At 44.6% G+C, this 27,182-nt stretch overlaps 1 protein-coding gene across 3 annotated transcripts in view; it reads right to left on the reverse strand.

Annotated features, from left to right (window-relative positions):
* GRHL1 (grainyhead like transcription factor 1) overlaps positions 1–27,182 on the reverse strand; it is a 66,284-nt gene that overhangs the window by 22,305 nt on the left and 16,797 nt on the right. For 2 of the 3 annotated variants that reach the window (XR_016440192.1, XM_090032270.1), the window contains exons 9-10: positions 9,410–9,568; positions 2,259–2,346 (exon numbers count right to left, since the gene is read on the reverse strand). Coding sequence is in view for 1 of the 3 variants with exons in the window: in XM_090032270.1 (XP_089888396.1) it covers positions 2,259–2,346; positions 9,410–9,568 (247 nt within the window). In the remaining 2 variants the exon portion in view is untranslated. The remainder of the gene's footprint in view (positions 1–2,258; positions 2,347–9,409; positions 9,569–27,182) is intronic. The other variant, XR_016440194.1, reaches the window with a different exon arrangement.

Genomic DNA, 27,182 nt, shown 5'->3' on the forward strand with positions numbered 1-27,182 from the left:
GCTGGACCCCATAAACTCAAAGCACTGTGGTTAGCATGACTCCCCTAGATGAACTGATGCGGAAGTTCAAAGGGAAGATCTAAGTGTATCCCTGGTAATGCAGTTATCAGGGAAGCCCAGCCTGTAAGAAGAACAGGGTACAAAAGAACTGAACCACAGCTTCCTGGAGGCACTAAAAAAGCTGAGATGGGCGCAGATTAATGTCAAACTAATCCTAAACAAAGCATTTCAATCAAGTCTGTCAAAATGAAGGGATTCTGATTTGGGTCAAACTGACCCTAAATGAAATATTTCATTTCAAAATTTCCCAGAGCAAAGTTTCCAGCAGGGGAAATTTCCCATATATATTTCAGTAAAATTAAAAGATTTTCTATGGTGGGGGGGGAAAAAAAAAAAAAGAGCTTCAAAATTTTCTAGAAATTGCCTTTTTGGTCACAAAAAAAAAATCTTAAGCAAAAACCGTCAGCCGGCTCTACTGTGAGGCAATCCATGTATATACAGTTATGATGTCAGGGAGGAGTGGGAAGGGAAGAGTACAGCACCTTGCATTTAAAAAATGGCCACTCCATATTTGTTCAAATTTTGGGGGATAAAAGGGTCTCTTTGGGATTAAGCTCATGTTTTGCCCCCAAGAGGGATTTTTCTCACAGGTTTGATATGGAATACCCTTCTCCGCCATTAACGGTAGGTCTACATTGTGCATGGTGATCTGTGGATGGCACTGAGGCTACTACACTCAGATAGAACAGCCTGTATCATTCAATATTTTAAATACAACACTGGCATGTGTGGAACCTCCTCTTTAGGATGTACTTCAAAATGCTGCCCTCGCTATAACTACCCCAGAACAACCAGATTTCCCTGTGACAACACTTTCTCCTGAAGCTGCACCACCAGCTTTCCTGACTTGCTGGGTCAGGAAAATCTTGTTTGATGAGCTGTGTGGTGAACACTTGTTGAACCGGTTGGACTGTTAGAAGTTCAGCTTCTGGCAAACACATCCAGTGACATAACATCTTCCTCATGCAATAGAAAGGGGGGCAGGGGGAAGGAGTGCATGCTTCTCTGCTACACAGCATGGAAGAGAAATGGGGATATACATTTTACATAAATCACCCCTCTTAACAAGTAACTAGGCACATACAGGGAGTGAGTGTATGAAACTGGATCTTCAGGACAATGTTAAGAAGTTAGAGACATTTGGAAGAACAGAGCCAGAAAGTTGTGTACTTCAGGACTAAAGGCCTCAGTCTCACCTTCACTTTTGCAGCAGCTTACAAATATCAGGGGAGAGCATCAGGGGCTAGGCAAACAACTATTCAACACAGCGCCCCAGGGGAAAACCAGGAGCATCAGTCAAACTCCTAAAAGGAGGTTTCAGACTGGATATAAGAAAAAAGTTCTTCATGGTTTGTGTGACCAGACTCTGGAACAGACTCCCAGGGATGGTGCAGGCACCTACCCTGGAGATCTTCAAAAGGAGGCTAGATGCACACCTTGCTTGTTATTTGACCCCTGCAGTCTTTCCTGCCCAGAGCAGGGGGGCTGGACCCAAAGATCTCACAAGGTCCCTTCCAGCCCTAAACTTCTGTTAATCTGTTCTCAAAACAAATCTCAAGCCAAAACTACCACCTGAAAAGGGATTAGCTTGATCTGGTTCATAGAAGCTGGGACTGGAAATTAGAAGAGCTGGGGTCTTACTCCAGACTCTGCCACTTGTTACTTCAGGGTCCATGCCACTTCAGGCCAGATTTGTAAATGTTCCAAGTACTTCCAGCTCCAACTGGCTTTGGCTGGAATCGCGAGTGCTCCAGCAGTTCTCAAAATTAGATCCCTGCCCAACCTGTGCATCAGTTACCCCTGCTGGAAATCTGGGGTGGACAATGCTTACCCAGCTTTGAGGGACACCTTGTACAACACTTTTCATCTTTGATCCCAAGTGCCAAGTCTTGGATCCACAGCTACCACACCTCATTTTCTCAAGTGGGTTCCCAAGTTGGAGATACATTTGAACTCACTGATACTGATTACACCAAGCTCTTTCTGGAGTGAAGTTGTATTAGAGTCCCAACTGATCCATGGCACAGTAAAAACAGTTTGCAAACCCAGATATAGTGGCTTATACATAAGGGAATTATTTTGTAGGTTTAAAAAAGGGGATTTGTGTATATAGGAAAACTCCACTGCACCAGAGACAAAATTCTGTAAGGGATGTGCAGTCTAATATTTAAAGGCTTGGAAGAATAATTTTTACTTACAGGCATTCAGCTGAGAACTGGGGTCAGTGCACTTGCCTTTTCTTTTGCTTTGTTTTCGTTCTTCATCCCTGATCTTCCTCTCTGCTCCCTGCCAGATAAAAGATTGGGGGACAGGGAGAGGAAAGGAGAGAGGGGAAAAAAGAATTTTCAGTTGTTTGTTTTTTCTTCCCCCCTCAGGTCAGTGACACTGATTTTAAAGAGCAGTACTTGCAGAGGCCAGTCCCCACACCAACCTCGGAGGCAGGTCAGCCAGAACACATTGCTTTTGAAGTCTGGCCAGTATTTATTTTGAAGCACCACCATCAAATCAAACAGTCAGAGCATCTACCTCAGTCATCCACTTTTCTTTTAAATATGGGACCAGGAGCTACTGAACAGTTATCAACTAATCTCCATGCACATGAAATCATCTCAAACCATGGTATCCAAGATAAAGAGTGCTATGTGCAATTCTCTCTCTAATTAAGTGTTCAGTCAACATTTTCAATCAAAAAAAAATTATCTTAAACTATAGTTAAGCTAAATTTAAATGAACTATAATCTTAAAAAGGATTAAAGCAAGACATGTCAATATATCAGAAAGATCCAATCAACAACACCCATTACTAGATCACTGTGGTGCCCCTGTGATGAAGCCAAGATGACATATGACCTGAGCTAAGTCACTCCATCTCCTTATGCCTTCGCATCACCTGCTTTGCAAGGGTCTGGTGAAGGGTGCCCAGCACTTTAAAAATAAGCAGCTACCAAAAGAAGCCAAGCATCATAGTTTTGATCTCAGTTAGAGGAGAGCAGCAGACGAGAAGAGATGCAAGGGGTGCCAAGAGTAAGTACCACAATGAGGAACAGGACAGGGGCTTGAGCTGTGGCTGAAGACCCCCATTTAGTTGAGTCTTGTCATTGGTTTTATCGTCTTGAAAAATCCAGTGCCTCTATAAACGATAAGTTATATTATGCACTGCTGTGCTGCCCTGGGTGTATTATAGTTAGATAACATGGTGGTCCTCCAATTCTCTACACACCTGAGTCCCAAGGCAGATGCAACCCTGACTGTGGCTTGAGACCATATAGTTAGTGATTACAGAATACACTCCTTTGCATAAAACTGCTAGCTGTTACTTTTGCTCCATCACTTTTTTTTTTTTTTTTTGGAGGGGCAAAAATTCTGTAGACTCTGAGGTCCCATTTCCATCTAATCTACACTTGCAATTTACTGATCCACAGCACTGATAAGTTCATGTAAAAAAAATGCCTCTTGTTCCAACGATACAAGACATTAGAGACAGTGATGAGGCCAGGAAAGATCAAACAGTTGATTGTGGCTCTTCAAGAAACCAACATCTTTTTTTGTAAGAGACCCCTAACACTACAGTGTTGTAAGACTAGGAAGTTGCATGGGTGTATGGATCATGGAGGCTGAATAAAATTGCTTAGATCAACTGCTTGAGTTTAAAAGAATGCAGATTCAAAGATTTAAGAACATCCAGCTGCCATTTAACCATTTAAACAACACAGTAAGGCCCCAAGCTGAGGGAACCCTTCAGTTTATGACTCTACCTACCAGGCACATTGCAATACATCAGCATTATGGTGGGAGTGAAGGCTCAAGGGGTCTGCTGAGATTTGGGTTTAATTCTTCATTTGTTAAGCACCAGCAATAAGGTTGACCTAATGCAAGGCAGATTCTCCTTGAGAGCAATTAACAGCACCAAAAGAAGACCTGACATCTCTTAAAGAAAATTAGAGCAATTCTTATATGTCATAACTGCCCTGAACATTTTATTGGCAGTGCAATCACACGCCAGATTGTGCATGACATGACTGTGTTGCGTCCCATTGAATGCAATTAAAATAATCAGATAACAAGCATCTAGCAAGTAAGCAACAACAAGACAGGGCATGCAGAGTTGCTGCCTATGACACAAGCATATATTACCTAGCACTTTTTGCAGTTTATGAAGTGATCAAAAAATTACACACTGTGAAGCAGGTCATTAGATTTTTATGACAACTCTACTTCCAGAGAGCTTGGTGAGAGCAGAATACCAGTGTGAAAGGTTTTGCCATCAGAAAACATCTCTCTTGCAGGGCTTCCCAGTTACGTATCAGGCAACGAAACAAAACTGTACAGGATATTCAGTTCACTGTGAGGTTTTACTGCAGGTGGGTTCTACCGTAAATATTCTCTTTGAATTCCATTACTTATATTCATATAACCCAGGGCAAAAGGGTGGCAGTGCTTAGAAGGTGTAATAAAACAGGCCTGGTAAAAGGCTAAGTCTGCCTAAAAGCTAACTTGCTACATCACAGCAGAGTAAAGTGACCATGCAGAGCTACAAGATAGTCAATGGTGCAAGATGAAAGCACCAGCAGGTTGCAAGATGTAAGTTTTTGAAGTCAAGTCTTTTGCTGGCTGGCTTAATAACTAGATCAAGTGAAGCAGGGAAACAGTTTTACAGAAGAGTTAGTACTTCTTGACCTGTTCTCACCCCCCTTACCATTCCCTACACTTCTTCCTTCCCATGCACTTCCAACCATAGTGCTAATCATTGCAGAGAACAAGCAAGCAAGCAAGCAAGCAAGCCTCAGTGGCTGCAGCACTGACCTGAAAGCTAGAAAGCCTGGGTTCCCTGTACACCACTCCAGGCTAGTCTGTATTACAAAGGCTCTGTAGCTCTACCAGTAAAGCCACCAAGTGGCAACATAGTTTATACCAGTGGTTCTCAACCTGTGGGCTGCAAGCAGCTCGATCAGCACACTCTAAGCTGCAAGTGTGGCCCACTATGGCAAATAGGGTGAGAACCAGGTTTATACAATGAAAATAAGTTCTTTTGTGATATAAACATTGTCTTCAAATGGAGTTAAGCAACAAGCTATAGGAATCTTTTGCCAGAACAAATTAAGCCTAGCCACAGAGGTTTGCCAGAAGAGTTAAGTAGGTTGGAGGCAGGATACATATTTTCATGCTCCTTTGCCAGCTGATATGCTGGCAAAGCTATGTGATGGAGACCTGGCCTTACTTAGCCTCTCTGCACTTGGGGGATAATAGGACTCCTTTACGTCACAAGGGTTAAGGCAAGGCTGAATGCATTAGACTGATATGCTCAGATACCAGGTCACAATGACCTTGTAAATATTTAATAGAAACAGACTGATCATACAGTTTTCATGCCTTGGCTCTTACTGGAAAATAGGAGGAAAGCAGAGATGTTGTTGGGATTTTTTTTTCCAAGGTGCCAATGCTCTGATGGGAGGGGCACCAAAGAGGCAGGACTAACGTGTGACCTATGAATTACCATCCACATCACCGGCACATGCAACTGCAGGTTGGAACAAACCATTAGGTGTTCAATTGAGTCTGTAAGAGTATTTTAAACAAAGCTTGACGAAACACTGACCTGGACTGGGAGTAACTTGTTCCTACCCCACCCAGTGTCTAATTCAGAGTCAGTTTGAGGTACAGTATAATTACAATACAATCTGTTTAAGAATAATGCTACTGACTTACAGCCTCATCATGAAGTGTGACAATATGCTCTGGGTTGATACCTCAAGCAGTGCCCACAGATTAAATCCAACAAACTATAGTTTTCCCTTTTAGTACAAAATAATTTGGTGAAACACATGGAGAAATAATGGAGAGTGAGACTGATCAAAATCCTGGAGAAAAAAGAACGATATAATGGAGGTACTGTTTAAGTGTGTGTTGTAATTTATGACACAGACTAAAATGCCTTCCTTTAAACTTATGCACTGACTGCAGGTTTGCCATTTTATTAACAACCCGGTCTTATGAAATGAGAGAGTTTGGGAGTCAGTAATTTTATATCTTGTAACTAACTGAGGAAATTGCAAGTACAAGAAAATCTTTGGGAAGCTTGCAAGCACTTCGTAATTTTCTACAACGACAGATCTTTCCAAAGCAACCAAGGCCCATAGCCTCCAAACAGGTTTAGTCACTAAACTCCTGTTGCAATGAATGTGATTTAGATGCATAAATAAAACATGGTATTTTCAAGAAATGACTTGGGTTCTTTGAAAAATCTATAGAATTTAGGTGCTAAAAGTTACTCAGACTTGGGCCAAGTCCCATTAGTTTTCCTAAATAGAGCAAATTACTTGTGAAAATGGGAAATAGGAGCTTCAGCCACTAAAGGGAAAGTAATTCAAAAAAGAGCTTAAGATGTTATTGTGGCCCTGCTGACAGTCCAGCCAGTAACAAGACAATGGGAATAGAGTGGGGGCTGAGGAGGTGTGGCCAGTGTCCACACATGCTACAACCAAAGCAGTGAGATAAAGCTAGTCTATTATTTGAATTACTGTAGTACTTTGGGGCCCTAGTCACAGGACATAATGCATGTATTGCTGTATTAACAAAGAGCAGAGGCAGATCATAAACACTTTAGGCAGGAACTTAGGTGAGAGACAACAGATAGATATGGGGGTGGCACAAGAAAACTGAAGCAACAGCATTAATCATGGCACATCAGTGGCCTAATTACTGCCAAGATTTTTTATAGAGAGGTAGTTGTAGGAAGCATGAAGACAAAGGTGGTAATCTATGAATCTATGCAATTCATGGTGAAGAACATGGATGACTATGGAGCTCCTCCCAAGCATGAAGAAAACCATGGAGGAGTTTCCTTGAAAAAATGAACAAGTGGGTGATGAGGACTGGCCTGAAGCAGATGCCAGCCTTTCAAAACTGAATGGAACTGAACTCCTTAGCTTGACCTGGATGCGGTGTACATCTGCCCTTAGAGATACCATGAAGAAAGAGTCTACATGTTTTAGGCAGAGATCTCTCTCCAAATTCTTACAACCAGGCCAAGTCAAAAGATGGTCCCCCAGATTACATGTCAATGACACAAGCAAGAGGGAGACAGAGGTAGCAGGGAAGGTGAAAGAATGCCACTTCAAGCCATACTGAACTCAAGGTGATGACTAGTCACGCAGGAACACATGGTTTGGACAGACAGAAATGGGTCTAGAGTAAAGAGGTAGATCCGAGTTGGAGGCAATAATTCAATTAGCATTTGTGTGCAAGATTACTCAGTAATAAAGTGCACCCCTAGGACTTCCACTGATTGAAGTAGGGTTGAGGGGGAGAGGAAGGGATGAGGAAGGTGCACCAAGGGAAAAAGTTCATGTAAAAGGGGACTTGTTTATATTAGGAGAGCTCCACTGCACTAACGACAGGGTAAAGAGGGAATTAGCTGGGGACAGCATCATTTAAACCTGAACTGTCTGACCAGCAGCCCAGGAGTTGTTTAAAAAAAAAGTAATAGTAAAACTGGGATGGAGGGAGGAAGGGGCAGAGGCATTAATTCTTCACCTCCTGTGCGAAAGCAGGTCTGGCAGCTGCAGTGAAGAAGTCCCGTGGGCCTGGGCTAGACCACAGGGCTTCCCACTACAGCTGCTGGACCCACTGTGTTGGTACCAGTGACAAAAGAATTAAATGATAGTGGTGGCAGTATTTAAATTACTCATTTGAGTCGGACACTCCTGATTTAAACCAAGAGAGGATATGATTTCAAGATGGGAATGGCCAGCTGTGTCAAAGGCAGCTAGCAGGTCAAGGATGGAGTAATACTTCTGAGCTTTGCCAAAGGAGGGGTACTCAGGCTCTCAGAAGAAGCAATTCTGTTAAGTGCAAGGGAAAAAAGCTGAAGTGGAGGGGGTCTAGGATGGAAATGGAGAAGTGTTCTTCAGACTGTGACTCCCAGTGCATTCATTGAGCTTAGAGACAAAACAGGACAAGGAACCAAAAGCAGGAGAAGCAAGTGGGTGGAGGGTGTGGATTCTGTGGTATGACTAAAGTAGGCTTGAATTGAGAAGGGGAAGAGCCAAAGCTGAGAGAGAGGTTAAGGAAAGAAGCTGTCAGGTCCTACATAGAGATTGCAGGAGGAAGGGAGGGTTGAGACTCGAGTCAAAAGGTAGCTAAGAGGTGACTGAGATTGTAGGGTTTTGATACTATTAAGTTGGACACACAAAATTGTTTAGCTAGGATGATGGCAGAACTGAAGGGAAAGAGAATAGGTTTGCACTGGTGGAAGTCAACCTGGTCACAGTTTTTCCACCAGAGAGATTTCAAAGCATGATTGCAAAATAAAGGAAACAGGTGTTTGGGATGAATCAAGGCTGGGGCAAAAAAAAGTTACAGGGAAAAGAGAGCAAGAAACGGAAAAGATCAACCAATGTCTCAGTAGAAGAACAGGCAGACAGAGGGGGCTGAGAGCAGACAACAAATCATCAATGCTGAAGGACTGGAAGTCAGAGAAATTCTGAGTGTCTGGATGAACAAAACTGGATAGTAGCTGGAAAACAGGTACTCAACAACTAATATAGTAGTAACTGGTAAAGATCAAATCAAACTAACAGGCCTTTTAGTGAGGGAGAGGCCTGAACCAAAACAACAAATTGGATGAACTGAGAGCAAGGAAATACATAGCTCAGGGGTCAGATGGGTCATGACCATGGAACTGAATTCACTGAGGAACAGCATGAGAGACTGCAAGGAGAGGATGAGGGAGTCAAAGATAAATGGATGGTAAATGACAGCAAGAGAAGGGAAGTGGAGAGAAGGTTGCAGGTAGTGCTGTTTTAGAGAGCAAAATATGGGAAAGGGGGAAGAACAAGGGTTTGGAAGCAGTAGGAATGGGAGAAAAGAAACCCAACACCCTCACCATAGCCTGATCTGGTACAGGGCAGCAGGGAGGGGGGGAAGGGAGTCCTCCTACAGGAGAGGTCAGCTACAGAAGCAGATTCAGACAAAAAATATCCAGGTCTCCTGAAAAAACAGGAGGTCTGAACTCCAAAAAAAAAAATCTACTGAAGTCCCAATACAGTTTTTTTGACAGTTTGGTATGGTCAGGCTCAGTATCATCTAACACAACCCCCCCCCCCCAGACCAACAACTGACACTGTGCCTAGAAAGGCTGCTCAAAGTGCTGCTCTTCTGAAGGTGGCAACTTCATCTGGGGTCACTAAGATCCCCAAGTCAAACAGGAGGATTTGTAATACTGAAAAGCATACTGAGGTTTCAGACGGTCTAAAATAGCAGATGACAGCATCAGACAGGAAGAGGCAGGTCATCTTAACCAGGGGACAGCCTTTCCAAAGGCCTTCTTTGCAGACTGACCTGACCTTACCTTGTCACAGAAGACTTTAATCTGGCAGTAAGCCCTGTGCACCGGTTTGTTACTCCTGTTATTGTAACTGTAGGTATCAATCTGAAGGTTTAAGGGCAGCCCTTTCACTCCTTTCTGGGAGGAGAAATCTGTGCTGAGGCAGTTTACAGAAATGAAAACCTGCAAAAGAAAGTGGGGTGGGGGAACAGCTCTGATCAGTAGTAATTCATGTATTGCTAAAGATTGCCACAGGCAGCCAGGTTAAGACACAATACAACCCATACTGCTTGGGACAGAGTGAATTTTGAACCTTAGACTAGACATTTAGCACTACAAGTCCCAATAGTGCATCAGCTGAAACACCAAATCCACAAGCAACAGTGACAGCTGCCCAACTCTTACATGGGCAGCCACTGCAGAGGTACAAAGATTCACTTCCCTGGTGCAGATTACAGTAAAAAACCTTCAAGCACCAGACAGACCCATGATCATATCCTCTGCTTGACATATGATGGTTCTTAAATATGTAAATAAGATACTAAAATTATGTTGTATAAACAAGATATTAACTTGAAACACAATAACCCCATTGGCTTCAGGATGACAAGTCTTGAGTCTTCAAGAGAATATCATGCTTAAATCTTTGCAGGATCCAAAACCTGAACATTCCCCAGCAGTGCTTGCAACTGCCTGGGTGTTCAGAGAAAGTTAAACCTGAACCAGCTCTCTTTTTAAACTTCTTCTTCTTTTTTTTTTTTTTTTTTAAGTTAATGGAAAAAATGCGCTGAGCTTTAAAATGATTTCAGCGCAATACAATTAGTTGTTTTATTGATGCATATAGAAATTGAACTGTCTGGTGTCTCTGAAAAGGATAAAATGCTCTCCTCCCCAAAATCTGCACCTACACAAATGCCATATAAAAGTCTTCTTTATCATACAGTTCCAGAAGCGATAGAACTTAGCAATGCTACAAATTACCAGCAATAAGTGTATGGATCAAAATTAGCCAAAGCACTTGAATGGATTACTTTCTTCTCCCTTTTGAGAAGGGATTCCTATAATTTGTAAAAGCAAGGATTTCAGATGCAGAGCAAGAATCTTACCTAAGATATTGAGAAACCATTTCAAGAATTAGTTGCTATTTTGTTCTGGCTACTCATAATAAACTGAAGTTAATGACATCAGCAGGAAGTAAGGGCCACCTACTGAAATTTGAGGAGTACTACAATTTTCTAATGAACATTGTTAAAAAAATAGAAAAGAAAAAAAGTTCACATTACACAATCTTTTGCACAGATGGCACAACAATTGACAGATACTGAAAAAAGGGGAGAAGTAAGCAGTGTCACAGGTTAGGGGGGCCAAAGAATTTCCAGGGGGATTTTTAATGAAAACAAAACAATCAGTCTGTGATTAATTCAAAGGTTGATGGATAAATAATACTTTAACCACAGGATTTGAAAAATCTAGTGCAGATAATCTTCTCTCATAATAAAGTTTAAATTGTCAAAAAACTGCTACAATTTAAGCTGCAGCCCCACTAACATTCAAACAGAAGGCAAGGGAAGGCTGTACCTGCAAGTTTAACTCCAAACGAATTAGTCTCTCAGGACACGTCCAGACGAGCATGGACGTTTGTTTCCCCAGGGACAAGTAGCAGTGGCACACCTTACATCTCTGCTACTTGTCCCCAGGCCCATGACACATGCTTTGGCACACAGAAGGTTACGCAACGTAGGGTAAAGGAGGCTGAGGCCAGCAACTGTGCTGGTCCCAGCAGCCTTACCTGGAGTCCTGGAGGCCTCTCAGGGCCGCAGCCATGGCAGGAAGCCTGGCTGGCAGCTGGAAAGTGGCTCTGGCTAGCCACGCTCTGGTATTGGGCAGCGCATGCTGGCGCCACATGCGCCACCTTGCTTTTTTCAGCATGGGTTTTTGCAACCCCAGAAGATCCTGGGGTCAACCCTTCCTCTCCCGCCGCCCTCCCCACCCCATGCTGCAAAGTAGCAGCACTGGGAACGCCTGCATGTGTGGCGTGTGGCACCACAAACAGGGCTACAGTGCCACATACTGCACATCCACGCTCATCTGGACACACACAGCCTCAGGTGCCATCCTGCTCTGCCGCCTGCTTAGTTTGAGACTAACAAGGCTAACCATCTCTAATTATTCACAATCAACGTGCCTGACAAAGTCATAAGCAAGAGGTTTCAGGTGGCCAGTTACAGAGTTAGCTATTAGCAAAAACCCTTCCTGAAATACTGAACAATTCTCACCGACCAGATACACACTATAGGCCAGGGGTGGGAAAAAAATATGGCTTGTGAGCTGCATCCAGCCCACTAAGGGATTCTATCTGGACCATGGCATGTTCCTCAGCCCTGCCCGGCTTAGACACAGGGGAGCAGCCCAGGCTGTGGTGTGCGTGGCAGGGCAGGGATGGCACAGTAGCTGGACTCTGCTTCCCAGAAGCCCCCACAACCGAAGCTTGTTCTGGCTGCTGCTGCTTGCACTCTATCACCTCCAGACCCAGCCCACCTGCCTGAACACCCACCACTGGGGGCACCAGATATAACAAGTAGGCAGGGAGGGAGGGAGGGGGTCTCCCTGGAGACCAGCCCAGGACCCCTGTGGGTAGGGCGCACTCAGCCAGGTGAACAGGATGAGGCCATGGACAGGTGGAGAACAACATCACCTGGGAGTGGGACAGATGGGCGAGGCAGAGATCACAGGGCAGTGACAGGGAGGGCCCAGGGCAGAGCTGCAATCCAGGAGGTGTGGGGAGCAGGTTGCAGCTCTGCCCCGGGCCCCAGCCCTGCCCTGTTGCCATCCCACAATCCCAGTCCCAGCCCCACCCATCCCACTCCCGGACGCTGCTCTCTGCCTGCCTGAGGCCCCATCTCATCTGCTTGGCGACATGTACTCTCCCCGCAGGGGTCCCAGCTGGTCTCCGTCCATGGAGACCCCACCTGCCTGCTCCACCCAGTGTTCCCAGCAGTGAGCATAGGGGCTCTGGCCAGATACCCACCACATGCAGCAGCCCACAAAATTTCCTTAAGTGTCCTGCCAGCCAAAATAATTGCCCACCCCTGCTGTAGGATATTCTCTACACACATTGTTAGTAAAACTTTACAAATGGTTTTATACAGCTTTCAAACTTTAAAAAACAAGTCACTTAATATTGCATCTCTGCTCCAAAGTGGAAAAATTTCTCTAGAACAAGCAGGAATTGCTCCATTTTTAGTATCATTTCTTTTGATTGGAAGATCTTAGCATTTGGAGCCTTTACATCCAAGATTTTACATAGTCTATGTATATTTGGGGAGGAAAGGTTCAATTCTAATTAGCCACTTGGGCAAAGCATCCATAGCACTGCAAGATAATATTAGCAGCTTTGGTCAAAATGGCAAAGACATGTACAACATAGGCATACTACACTTGATCTGAGAGCCCGTTGAGCCATACGCATCTGCTCAATCTAATGGTTCAATGCAAATTGAATCTGCTCATCTGTCAGGTGGAAAGGATTTCTCTCTCACTTGAAAACAGCTGGCATTTGATTTGTTTGGCTTTGAAACACTGACTTGATTTCTACATTTAATACCATTCAGCCTTCTGCGAACTGGGAGGAGGAGCAAAGATCAAAAACTTATAAGTCTTTTCTCTCCCTGCACCTTTCTGGGATACGATCCATCCTGTCCAAATGTAGTCAACCCAGAACATGACCCATGTCATCCTTCCTACAGCATTATCCTTGTTGTCTTCTGATGCCAGACTGAGGCTTTTAAAAACCCATCTGAAAGGAAGTGGGAGAATATCTTCTCCTGTTCAGTGTAAACTTGATTTCTCCCACTCATTTTTTTGTTTAGGTAAGATTTGAATCATGTTCTTAAAGAAACACAAGGACAAGTGACTGAACCAACTCATCCCCACCCCAAAATTGCCAGAAGAAAGAAAAATATAACCGCAAAAGTTGTTCTGCATCTCTAGCCTGCTCAGCAAGATTCCTCTTCAGATGTCCAACCTATTTTCCAGGGGCAGTTCCGCATTCTCAACTATATTAAGATTTGCTACTTTTCAAAAACATTTTCATCTTACCACCCAAAATTCAGCTTGTGCGACAGCACTTAAAAATAGAGCATTGCCAAGCCCAAGCATTTAAAAGCTGTGAATCAAGATCCTAAAAAACTGGATTGGCTTTAGTGTCATAAGGTTGTTAAAAAGGGAAAAGAATCAGGCACATGTTTATTTTTGCCTTGTGGCTTTTGAGTCTTTATGGTGCGCTTAAATCACATTTCTAAATTTTCTCAGTGACCTAGAAGACAAAAAAATTACTCCTGCAGCTTCAGGAACTGGGTATTTGCGGTTAAAAGAAAAAAATTGAATATTACAAATCAAATACCACAAAGGCAACTGTACATAAACAGATTTGTACCATTCCAAAACAGGTGCACATGTACCAATTTTCCTCCAATGCCTTACACTTCTGTAGTCTCCCCCACTTGAATAATAAATCACATTATGACAAGTTGGGAATTTGGCATCCCAGTACCTCTCTGAGGTGTGTAAATATTAGTTCTATTTTATACAAGGGGAAACTTAAGCAGAGAGATTAATTAAAGCAACATCTCCGAGGTCCAGTGGAAGTCTGTGTGGCAGAGAAGAGAACCCAGGTCAGGTCGGAGATTCAAGCACAAGGCCATTCTTACTCCATTTCATTATTCAGAGAAACTTATACTAAATTTCAAAAAAGTCAACAGAGAAACAAATACCTGATCTTTAATTTAAATACTCAGGAAGAGCAGAAAAGTGGCTCAAGTACCTCTGACACAACAGAGTTATTCTACTTTTCAAACCAGGGAAGCAAGGGCAGCCAAAGCTCTAAAGGCTTCTCTGTCAATAAAGTGGAGTCCATTTCGTTAATGAGTACTAAATGTGCCTACATTTTTCTCTTAAGCACCTTTTGGACACAACGCTCTCTATACCACACAAATTTTACAGAGCAATTTAAATTTTGCCAGGAGGCTAAATATTAGAGCTTTTAAATGAAGATAAAATTAGTGTTCCTTTATACAACATTTATTTTTCACTGATGAGCAATCAAAATGTACTTGGAGATTTCTATGAACACTAAGAGCATGTAGGGTTGTCAAACTTAACAACAAACATTTGGATATTAAATCTTGTGTTTCAGGGCTCTAGCCATCTCTGTGACAGGGGGCAAGCTTGAGGCCGAGTCTCGACCCACTCACCTGTCTCTATGGGGGAGTCTGCCCAGTCTTTCCTACCATGACTGGAGTTCCCACAACTGGTAGAAAATGCGGGAGACTACCCATTACATGCCCTGATGCCAGGGGGTGCTATCCAGTGCTCTGAACCTCCCCTACATGGTGGCCCATGCCTCACAGATGGCATCATAAATTCTCACTATACCCCCAGACTAAAGCCAGACCAAGCTTAGCCTTGGCTGTCAGGCCTCTTTCACACATGCATTCACTCCTCCCTCCTCCCACTAGGGCCTCTTGCACTCCACCCCCTCTCACAGGGACTCGCTCGCACTGACAACTTGTTCCACCCTGCTCCCTCTCGGAACGGCTCCTGTAGGCCTTAGGGCTTTATCTGCATCATGCCTTGGGTGTAGGGGGGCCATCAAGGTACCTCAAAAAAGAGGACAGTTGCATCTGTTCCCACCGCCATGAACAGCGTGCGCTTCTGAGGCCAGGGGGGTGGGGCCTGGCAAGCTCCCATAGGCAGCTGTGGCAGTGTCAGCACCAGGCGAAGTGTGGAGCTCCCACAGGCGGCCGCAGCAGTGCTGGTAGTGGGGCGAGGGGAGGAGGTGCCAAGTGGTAAAAAAAGAGAGGACATAAAGGCGTCCAGTTTCATAACAACAGAGGACAGAAGACCAGAAAACTGGACTGTCCTCTATAAAATGGGACATATGGCCAGCCTACTTGGGTGGCAGACAGTCTCTTGGGCCTCTCCCGTGACCCTCACCTGCGTAGTGGCCAGCCAAATTCCCAACCTGGGCCAAGGTTGCCCTGGCCCCACTCAGGGCAAGTCTACCTAAGCATGAACAAACACATACTGCGCCCCTGCCCCACATACTGGGCTCCCAGCCCTCGGTTCCCCACACTTCCCTCAACTTGTTCTTCAGGGGGTTGGCCCATATGCTGCCCGTTAGGCTGTCCCTCAACCCTCATCAGGGCCCTCACTACTGCCCCCTCTCTGGAGCTACACATCTATCCCCTCCCTGGGCCCTCCAGGGTCTCTCTCCCCTGTGGGGGCTCAGGTGGCTGCAGCCCATGCCTGGCTCCCTTATACCCACAGTGCTGTGGGGGCTAGGGATTATCAAGGCGCGCCAACCCGCCTTTCACCAGGGAAGCGAGCGGTCCTGGTATTTAAGTGGAGCTGTCACACCACCGGCAGTTCCTCCAGGGCTTCTTATCCCAGCAGAGTGCAGTTTAGGTCATGCCCAGGACCAAGAGCCCCCTGCTCTTACCTGCCAGATGTTTCATACAGCAGCTCAGGCAAGTGGCATCTCTGCCTGGCTGCCAGCAGCAAACTGCTGTGTATAAAAGGGCCGCTACAACCAGGCACCTGCTGCCTGCCTGACTCAGCCCTTAAAGTGGCAGGCACTACAAGTGCACCGCCACAATCTCTAATCACATAATGTTAACAAGCCATTAGCAACATGGATGAGATTAAAAGCACAGGGCAAATTATCCCACATCTGCCTACCGTACAATTTTCAGACCTTTCTTTAAAGCATCCAGACACTCTCAGAGATGGGACACTGGTAGATTTATTTGGACCTGATGTAATGTGGCAACTCCTATGATTCCAATATTCACTGCAGTTTCATTTTCAGCGTTACTACACATAAAAAAAGACTCTACAACTCAAATTTATGCTATATTATATTTTTTGTACCTAGGGGATTAAGATACAATCTAACAATTCTAAAATATATCGGGTGATTCTGTTATAGTCAGGCTTCAAGTAAAGCTTGTCCTCTTTGAATATTATTGAAGGCAAAGAGCTCATAAAAGGTTTTTGAGTATCTAAATTTTATATAAAAATTTATAGTTTCACTTGCACCTCATTTCAGCAATATGTCATTTACAGCTTCTCAAGATCCCTCTCAAGTTTGGTTTAATTCAGTTTTCTTGCAACAATGGTGGATAACCCAATTGAGTTGGCACCCTTTATTGGCAAACAGATTAAAATACCATGATCTTCTTAGAACTTTCATTTGGACGCCATACCCATCAACAGTAACAACATTTCACCTGAGTTTCAGCAGCAGACATTTGCTAAGTAATGTCTGGGAGGGCCTTCAGGTAGGCCCTCTCCACAGCACAAGCATCCCTATCCTCTCTTTGGGTGGCTCAGCACATACTGCCAGCCACCCCAAATCTGAACGTCACACCAGCCTTGGACACCAAGAGGCCAACTGCATCTTTCCTGAGACTTAGCTTTTATTCTCTAGGGACAGCACTGGGTGTTATATAGTCTGACTCACTGGAAAGAAAGACACCAGCAAGAAGCTGAACCATCCCCAGACACGCAGAGCTCTATCTGGGATGCCTGCTTTACATGCCATGTCATCCTGTGGGATGCAGCTCATTGACAATCCCTGAGTAGGCCACAACCAAAACTGAGCAGCAGAAGAGACCCAAACAAGTTGCTGGGGACCCTCAGCATATCTAAAAGATGCAGGAACCAACAGAGAAGAGGATTTGTCCAACTTAAAGAAAAAGGGTTGGGGAATGGGTCAGGGGGTTCAGGCTAATTGCTTATTCTTGTATTCGTTCATACATAGAATTACCACATCTGCAGTTGAGTACCAGAGGCCCTCAGTAGCTAGAGACTGATATTACCCCATTGGTGGTCGTCTGTCAGAGCTGTAACTCAGGGTTTCACAAAACTCTGGCAGCTCCAGCCCCAAATTCTACACACAAGTAATTTATTATCCATCCATCAGAGAAAAGCTCCATCAATACTGAGGTTGTTAATACAATAGTGATGGCTGGAAGTCAGGTTAGGTCTGGCAAGATGGTTAGCAAATCTTAGGAAAATAAAGGGAACTAAGACAAAGTAGCACCTCTTGCTGGGAATATTTTCCCTTCTAAGAAGAAGGGAGCTTGATAAAGATCAAATGAGATGTTGCCAGTGCTGATGCTGTCACTATGTTGAGTCTCCTACCTTCCCTCTAACTGTAAAAACTCTGAAATGAGTGGAGGTGAGCCAGGAAGCAGACAAAAAATGAGAAACAGAGGCACCATGGGCTCCTCAGTCTCCTTGTGCATTCGGGATCAGACCTACCAGGATTTTTCAGTCCTACTAAATATAACTAAGTCCCAGGCTGCATGAACCAAGTACTGGTCTAACCAAAGAATTCACTTGGTTAAGTTTGGAAAGCTGAACATAGGCATGACCAAACTAAGACCCAAGGCATTACACTGTTGTGAAGTACAGCATGGGAATGCGTAATATTTTCCACATGCAGGGAAATCCTAGTAGCAAGTTCATTCGGTCAAGAAAGCCAAAAATGAATAGCAATGAAAAGAAATATTCCTTCCCACAAATACAGTTATAGCAATTGTTATTCCAAGGAAGAGACATGGGGTGACTGTGTTGCAGATTGCCAGTAGCAAATTCTGTTACCATGGGGGAAAACATGGGTTCCAAAGTTCCCAGAACAATGGCATTTAGATTCTTGGTAACAGTATTTTTTAAGTTAAGCTAAAGATGCAAGGCCTATGCCAGTTTTTGGTGATGATATGCATGGCAGCAGTAAGTGGCAGGCTTGCTGAAAACAGCCACAGGCAGAAAATCCTATGAGGATTCCAAGTTTCCTTCAAGAGTGTGAGAAGGAATACGACAACTTCTGAAGCTGAAAATCTGCCTGGAATTAATAAATTGGTTGAATTCTAACAGTGACTAAGAGAAACATCTCAGCTTTCCACAGAAAAAAAATAGATTTGTTAAGGCATCCTTTTTTTTCCCTATAATAATGGAAAAGGCGTGGGTATCTGCATTTGACTATGAAAACTGAACAGCCCAGAGTAACAATTCCCATGGAAATGGGAATTTTAGAAGGCTGAGCCTAGAGTTATCATGTCATGAAATGGATTCCAGAGCATAAGAATAAAGTCAAGATTTCTTTCTGTTTTGCAGTGCTTAAGAAAAAGTGCAACTTGAGTATCTCTTTAGGAAATCCTGAATAGGGTTGGGTTGGTTTATGGGGGGGTTTTTGGTTAGTTTTTTTGTTTGATTGTTTGTTTTTAAAGAATCTGTATTACAAACATCAACATTTGTTTACAATGACTTCCACCCGCATCCCAGCTTCTCTCTATTCGTGTCCCAAGTATTTGTGGTTCTACAGCCTTTGCTCTGACCCACTGTCTTTTCTTTAAATACATGTTTGACTCATCACCCTCCCATTCATACTCCAGTCTTTAATTTCAGCTAACTAGACCTGTACCTCCTTCATGCAACTAAGTGGCAACACCTTATTTTAATGAAGCATATGATTGATGTTTCATTAGAATGGCATCCATATAAATGCCTGGGATATGTACCAATCAAGAAAGTTAAAATTTGCTTCTACAGTGAACTCCAAACAAAGATTATTCTAGAATAAACTTTTTGAATAAATCAGTGCTATGCAGACAAAAGAGTCCAGCTTCAAGTTATGTGAAGTGATCCACCCTCTTCAGAGGGTGTGTTCAATAAGATGTGCTCAAGGATTGCACGTCATGGGCAGATTCCATTGTAGAGACCACCCTTCTTAGGTAATCTTCTATTTCCAGAGACCAGCCCAAAGTATCCCCAAATAGTCTAAGGCAGAATTCTGCCCCTCCTATATTAGCACAGTTAAACAGCTGATTTTTGCTTGCCCTTTAAGGTTTTGCATACAAAAACTGCCCTGCACCTCTACACAGGCTGAAAATACACTAAATCTTTTTATAGATTTCAGGACTCACCGCACAGTAAGGTTTTCTGGCTCTCAGTGCCACTTCAGTACATTATCTATTCTGTGGCATTACGAACCTCTCCACATACAGTATTTTGCCTCCAAGAACTGCCTCTCTCAGAGGAAGAGTATTCTTGGGTTATGAGTCTGGGGGGTGGGGAGGGGGTCTCTCCCCTCTCATCACCAGCCTAAGCAAAACAGAGGGAAACCATCAGGGAATGCTTGTCTGGGAGCTGAAGGAAACAATATTAGTGAGTCAGAAGGTGGTGCTTTCTTGCCAGGGGCGACTGCGTAACCCATCACAGCATAAGGGTCACCAAGCTGTTACAGATGTACAAGGCAACCTGGTAGAAGGCTAGGTAGAAAGCCAGGTTAATTGTCCATCTTCATTAAAATATTGCGTGGAACCTTTACAAGAACGAGCATTAACTTCAGGTCTTCCTCAGCCTCTAAACTGGGCGATTCCATTCTGTGAAGCTCCATCTCTACCAGAGTTTCAGTTGACCAGACAAAAGGGTGCTCTTCACCTCCATGTCCTGAACTACTGTCTAGAAGCCCCAGTAAATTTATACCTTTTACTCCTGCTGTGGCTCAACTCTTATATGTGAGAAATGATTCCTGTATATGACAAACTATATAGAAAATGTTTGGCTGACAAAGTTTGGATAATTAGGAGAGCCAGTCCATAGGGCATCAGGAGTTTGGGCTTCAAAGTGTGGTGGCTAGCTCCGATTAGACACTATGTTCACTGAACAAAGGTCTTAGGGTTTCTGTAGGGCAAGGCTCATGGAGAATATTAGCTGGGGCACCAAGCTGAATCATGCAAAGCCAGTCATCCAGGGAAAAACAAGCTAGCTGAATTATCTAACTCTCAGTGACCTAAAATGAGGCTATGTTCCCAATACCAGGAGTTTGTTTTACAAGGTAATAGTCATGAGTAGAGCTGGCAAGACTGTACCCTTTGTAGATGGAAGAGTGGGAAATACTGGGGCAGAAATCTACACCTTTAGTAACAGTGCCACTAATGTACATCACAAGTCAAGTAACAACTTAAGGCTCCAACTAAAGGAAGGAGTCACCATGCTAGACACTGCTCACATGTATGGTAAGAGTTCCTTGTCCAAAGAGCTTGCAGCCTAATCTGACAAAGCTAGGAAAAAGTGGTGCTATTTTCCTCATCTACAGATGTGAAGGGAAGCACAGAAAGAGTGAGTGATTTGCTCAAGAGGAAGATGTCTGCAGAAGGAAGAACTGAACCCAAGTCTTTCATGCTCCAATCTAGAGTGAATCACAAGACTACCCATCCCATGAAATTGCCTCATCTGCCCTCCAGTCATTATTCCACCTCATCTAGTATCGCTCCTCCCCACCAAGTGGCATCAAGCAGCTGCCCTATTTTTCCTAAACAAAGGGCCAGCAGGTACTGGATTCCTAAACCATCTTTTGTCTTTTCCCCCCACCCCAAGCATGAAATCTTCATACCACCCCATCACTTCTCAACCCAGTCAAATTAAGCGGCCTTCATTATAGGTGGGGAAAATTCACCAGATCTTAGACTCGCTACTGGCTCATTTAAACCCAAGAAGCCACTATTCTTCCCCTTTCAGTATTTTCACACCTCCCCCAACCCAACACATGTTCTTTGCTTTCAGTCTTCCCCCTTTCCACCAACTCAGTATCCTCCTCATGCTCTCACTCCCCTTCCTGTCATTAGAAGCAAGATGGACATAAACAGCCTTTTCTGTCGCCTCTAGCCTGGCTTCCTTCTCTCCGTCAGTCCCTTCACTGTTGCAGGAGATGGCACATCTTTTGGCCCCTGCCAATTTTATCACTCCTTTCCATGGCTCAGTGCTCACTATGATCTGCCACTTCGTTCTGAAATGAAGCTGTTTCTATTGATTTCTCACCTGCCCCAGAGCACAGTAGCCAGCAGGGGGCTCAGGACAGCTGCTAAAAGGAAAGTATACATTGGAGGAAGAAGATCCTGTTTCTACAGCTTGTCTGCCACAGTCTGGAGTGGCAAGCTCTTGACCAGGGTAAACAAATCAGTGCACAAACATTGCATCAGATCACCGCCAAGCTATGCCGAAATCTCAGCTGTTGAAACGGTAGGATTTCTACTGGTTCTCCCAACAGAATACTACTGAAAGCTGCTCAGAGAGCACCTAACACAGCATCCACTGTCTCCTGGGCTCCCAATTTGGTTTCACTGCAGTTTCCTGAAATCAGAATGTTCAGTTTCAGCAATATTTGGACTTTACGAATATTCTCTGGGAAAACTTTAATTCTACAAAGTGTGTAAAAACCAGTAGAAAAATTCTTGCCGAAATGGGTGACTTCAATCACTGATGAAGCATATCCCTAATTGTAAACTGCTTCTCCCATCAATACCTATACCAAGGGAACACTGTACATCAGATAGTTAAACACTTTTTTCAGATAAGATCATTTTTGCATTTTTATAATTAAACCATTGCACTTTTTACTTTGAAGAGCTGCTATGCAGCACAAGGAACTCATCTCTTGCTATATTCCATGCCTTCTTCACACACACAGTCATATAAGCCTCTGTCAAAAAAGTGAAGTAAATGAACCGTGCAATAAAAATTGTTGAAATTGGCTCAGCTACCCTCTGATAAGATCATGGAGTTAGGAAAGAGCTGCAGCTCTGATGATGAGTAATCTGATCAAGACTCACTGACAAATGTATTCACTCTTTAAAAAAAAAAAAGGCGGGGACAGGGGGTGGGGGGAGGAGGAAATGGAGACTTGGAAATGCAGACCTACGGCTGCAAAGACTGTCCCCTCATAGATCTTACTCAGCTTTTGAACCCTAGGCCCAGATACAACACCACACTCACATAATTCCCTACTTGCTTAGTTTTAAAACTAAAGGTGTTTTGACTTCCAGTTTCTCTTGCTTTTTAAAGTGTTCAGGAGTGAAAACTCAAGCTCAGAAGGCTGATTTAACACCAGTCTATAGCCTCATCTAAACCTACTGTTTAGAAAGCATGTGGATTTAAACATGCTAACAAGTGTCCCACTGATGCTGCTGGGGGGTGGGAGAAGCACTCTTCCACAAAACACACTATCAGGAGCTTTTATGCACAGTTCCTCTGATATACCTCAGCCCTGACCTGGAGGCACCACCCTGGGGAAGGAAAGAGTTCTTGGCTCTCTACTGACACTGACAACAAAGATGTCCATGTCAAAATTGCTACTGGCATAACTGACATCCAGCAACTGAACAAAAAGAAGAGGACAAACACTACTAGTTAACTTCACAAAGGGCATTATAGACCATGTGGATCGTAGGAAAGTAGGGCTGGAAGGAACCTAAGAAGGTCACCTAGTCCAACCCCCTGCTCAAAGCAGGACCATCCAACTAGATCACCCCACACAAGGCTTCGTCTAGCCAGGTTTTGAAAGCTTCCAAGCATGCAGCTGCCACCAGTTCTCAGGGTAACCTATTCCAGTGTTTTTAATAGTGAGATTTTTTCTTCTCCCTAATATCCAACCTAAAAACTTTCTTCGTTGCAACTTGAGACCATTGCTCTTTGTTGTGTCATCTGCCACCCCTAAGAACAGTTTACTCCATCCTCTCTCAAACCCTACTTCAGGCAGTTGAAAGCTGCTATTCTTCAGACTAAATAAGCCCAGTTCCCTCAGCCTCTCCTCACAAGTCATGTGCACCAGCACCTTCACCATTTTTGTTGCACTCTGCTGGACTCTCTCAAATTGGTCCACATCGTTTCTGTAGTGGGGGGCCCAAAACTGAACACAGTACTGCAGATGTGGCCTCACCAGTGCTGTGTAGAGGGGAATAATCACTTCCCTTGATCTACAGGCAACATGCCTACCAATGCAGCCCACTATGCCATTAGCCTTCTTGGCAACAAAGGCATGCCACTTGCTCATATTCAACTTATTGTCCACTATACCCCCGGAGGGCATTTTCTGCCAAGCTGCTGTCCAGCCAATCAGCCCCCAGCCTGTACCAGTGCATGTGACTATTCCATCCTAAGGCAGGATTTTGCACTTGTCCTTGTTGAACCTCGTAAGATAGGAATCTTGGCCCAATCCTCCAGTTAGTCTAGGTCTCTCTGAATTGTAGCCCTACCCTCTAGCATATCTACTACTCCCCCCAGCTTGGTGTCATCTGCAAACTTGCTGAGGGTGCACTCGATGCCATCTTCCAGGTCATTGACTAAGACATTGAAAAAAAACCAAAACAAAACAAAAAACCCAGCCCCAGGACCAACCCCTGGGACACCCAACTTGATACCAGCTGCCAACTACACATTGAGCCAGCATGGATTCACCAACAGCAAGTCATGCCTGACCAACCCGATTTCCTTCTATGAGTGACAGGCTCTGTGGGTGGGGGAGAACAATAGATGAGCTAGACCTTGACTGTAACAAGGCTTTTGAAACTGATATGCAACTGGTTAGACCATGATATTCAGCAAACAGTCATCAATGGCTCAATGTCTAGTTGGGAGGAAGTATCAAGTGGGGTTCGCCAGGGGTCTGTCTGGATCTGGTATTATTTAACATCTCCATGTTTTGAGCAATAGGATTGAGCACATACTCTGCAGATATTCCTTTTCTTAAATATGGGCACTATACTTACTCTTTTTCAATTATTCAGGACCTCACCAGACCTCCATACATTTTCAAAGAGGATAGCTAATGTCTCTGCAATTACCTCAACCACTTCCTTCAGGAACCTAGAATGGATCTCATTTGGCCCTGTTGACTTGAAAGCTTCTCCAAGTAATCCCTAACCTGTTCTTCTAGGCTGCTTGCCTCCTTCCCCATCTTTGATACCAACTGCACTTGTCATCTGGTAGCTGCCCCTATTTGTGAAGACTGAAGTAAAAAAAGGCATTAAAGACTTCCTCCTTTTGTCCATTATTTGTAACTAGATTGCCTTCCACATTCCTTAAGGGACCTGTGGTTTCCCTGGGCTTCCTTTGATTTTTGATATACTTTTGGATCCTGTTTTTTGCCTTTCATGTCCCTTGCCTGTTGCATTAAAAATTGTGCCTCGGCCTTCCTAATTTTATGCCTGCATGCCTGTGCAATACTCTTATACTCTCCTCTAGTACTATAACTACATTTCTACTTTTTGTAGGATTCCTTTTTTGAGTTTCAACTCACTGAAGAGATTGCTGTCTAGCCAGACTAGCCTCTTGCTGCACTTCCCACTCCTCTGTTGCATCGGTATAACTTACTCCTGCACCCTTAAGAGGGCCTTCAAAAAGCATATCCAGCTCTCCTGGACTCCTCCCTTCAGACTTGCCCCAAGGGGATCCTGCCCACTAAGTCCCTGGGTTTGTTAAAGTCTGCTTTTCTAAAGGCCAGTGTCTTTATTTTGTTGCTTGACCTTTTCTTGAACTGTATCATTTCATGATAACTGTCAACCAAGTTACCTTCCACCTTCACATTCCCAATTAATTCCTCCCTGTTTGTGAGCAGCAAGTCAAGAAGATCCACCCCTCTACCCGCCCCCAGGTTGGCCTCTCTACCATCTGTATCAAAAAGTTATCCCCCCAAACACTGCAAGTATTTGCTGGATTTCTTGTACAATGCTATATTTTCTGCCCGGCAGAGGTCCTGATAACTGAGGTTCCCCATGAAAAGCAGGTCTTGTGATTTGGAAGCTTCCATCACTTGTTTAAGGAAGGCTTTGTCCACCTCCTCTTCCTGGTTTGGCAGCCTGTAGCAGATGCCCAACATGACAGCCCTCTTTGCTCGCACATACTAGTGGCTGACAGGTCATGGTAGGGCTGACTTGTATCGACCCCAGATCTGGAAAACCTTTCACTTGGGTCTTCATCCACTCCATTTGTCCATCAGTGCCTCAGAAACTGAACAAGCCTTTTCATAATGGACTGTCTCAGTTCCTCCAGTTGTAAAATACATGCAATTCTTAACTACTATCATGGCTGTTATGCAGGTCAGTTGATCTATGTTCGTGAAGTACTCTAGTTCCTTGGAGGATGGAATGAGTCTAATTCTATGGTGGCAGCACACAACTCTGTTGTCAGAATCCCCCTGTGACGGGGCATTGTTGGTGCCTGCCACTTTAAGGGCTGAGACAAGCAGCCAGTAGGTGCCTGATTGTGGTGGCTGTTTTAGATCTTTGGCCACTTATGTAAACAAAGCAGTTCACTGCTGGCAGGCAGGGAGAAACACTGCCTGGCTGTAAGGCTGTATAAAACATCCTGGAGGTAAGAGCAAGAGCTGTAGGGGATGGCTTGGAGGCTCCTGGTCCTGGGCATGACCTAAAACTGCACCCTGCCAGGAGTGGGTGGCCTGGTGGTGCTCCCAGTGGCACAGGAGCCCCCAGGAAATACCAAGCCAGTTACCATGCTGATGAAAGGTGAGTCGGGGTGCCTTAACCCCTAGCCCCCACAACACTGTGGGTAGAAGGGGGCAGGCACACCTACAGCCACCTGAGCTCAAGGAGGGTAGAAGACCAAGATGGAGCCAGGCACAGCTATGGCCACCTGAGCCCAACCAGGGAGGGAAGCCCCGTAGCCCCCAGTGAGGGGGCAGAGAGGAGGAGCCCCCACTGAGGGGGCGGAAAACAGAGGGCTGGGAGCCCAGTATGTGTGTGCGAGTGTGTATAGAGTTGTGCTCAGTGAGGGGTGTGGGGCAGAATTAGCCCTGGGATCGGCACAAGGCCGGACCACGCAGAGTAGGGGAACTTGTGGGAACTGAAGGGACTGAGTGGAGAGGCTGGTATGTGAGTAGCGGAGCCTGATGGCCCAGAGGGGTCACTCAAGAAGAAGCAGGACAGTAGAGTGTGGCCCGGTAACAGACAGTATGCCAGAGGCCCCAGTGAGAGAGGGGCAGAGTGGAAGAGGCCTCCTGTGAGGAGAAGTGGTATGAGTGTGCATTTACATGGAGCCCAACTTAGACTCTGTTTGCTCTGGTCTCAGGCCAGGAGTAATATTTACCTGGATGCCACTTGCGAGGCTTGGGCTGCAGTGTAGGGGAGGAATGGAGCCACAGATGGTGTTGCCCAGCATTGGGACAAGAATGGGCAGCCTCCTGCCTAATTAACACCATAATTATGCATCATCAAGGTGTGGCAGGTGAGGAGGCGGGCAGCTGGCCCAGAAGCAGGTGGGCGGGCCAATGACCGAGGCCCCGAGAGCCACCTGTTACACCCTTGATAGCAACCCTTCAGGAGTGCTTACTGAACACAGTTTTCTGAAGGGACCAGCACCTCCATACATTATTAAACATTCAAACTTTTGGATTTGGAAGGCACCCTGCACCACAGTTCCAGTGCAAGATGGAAAGCCATCCTTTTCAGCTGAACTAGTCACAACTAGATACTCGTGTCATGGATTGGAAAAGACCAATATCCACAAGCAGCTTCACAAGTACTGGCCCTCATGCAATGTGGGATCACAATGAGACAAAGGCATAAAAGCTACTAGATTAGGCAGGGTAGAAGAAACACATTTTCCCTGCTAGGGAAAGCTTCCTGCTGCCCATGCTTCAAGCTCTTCTACTTTCTCTGCAAAACTCATTTTCCCACAGCTGTCCAACAGTGGTTTCCTTCCTGAAGTTCCTACTTCTCCCTCTCTCCCCAACTTCTCTGGCAAGACAGACCATGAGATACTCTGGGCAGCACCCATCTACCATCTAGCCCACTACCATTTTACATCTCTATATAAATCTTTGCAGCAGCAGTGAGGGATTCAGTTGCTCCTCCAGTAGTACTCTTTCCATACATTACCTTTAGCATTTTACTGCATGACTGAGGCTGCATAAAACATATGCCATTATTAGGTCATC

This window comes from Crocodylus siamensis, chromosome 1 (genome assembly GCF_052110815.1).
Source record: "Crocodylus siamensis isolate JL-2025a chromosome 1, ASM5211081v1, whole genome shotgun sequence".
NCBI lineage: Eukaryota > Metazoa > Chordata > Crocodylia > Crocodylidae > Crocodylus > Crocodylus siamensis.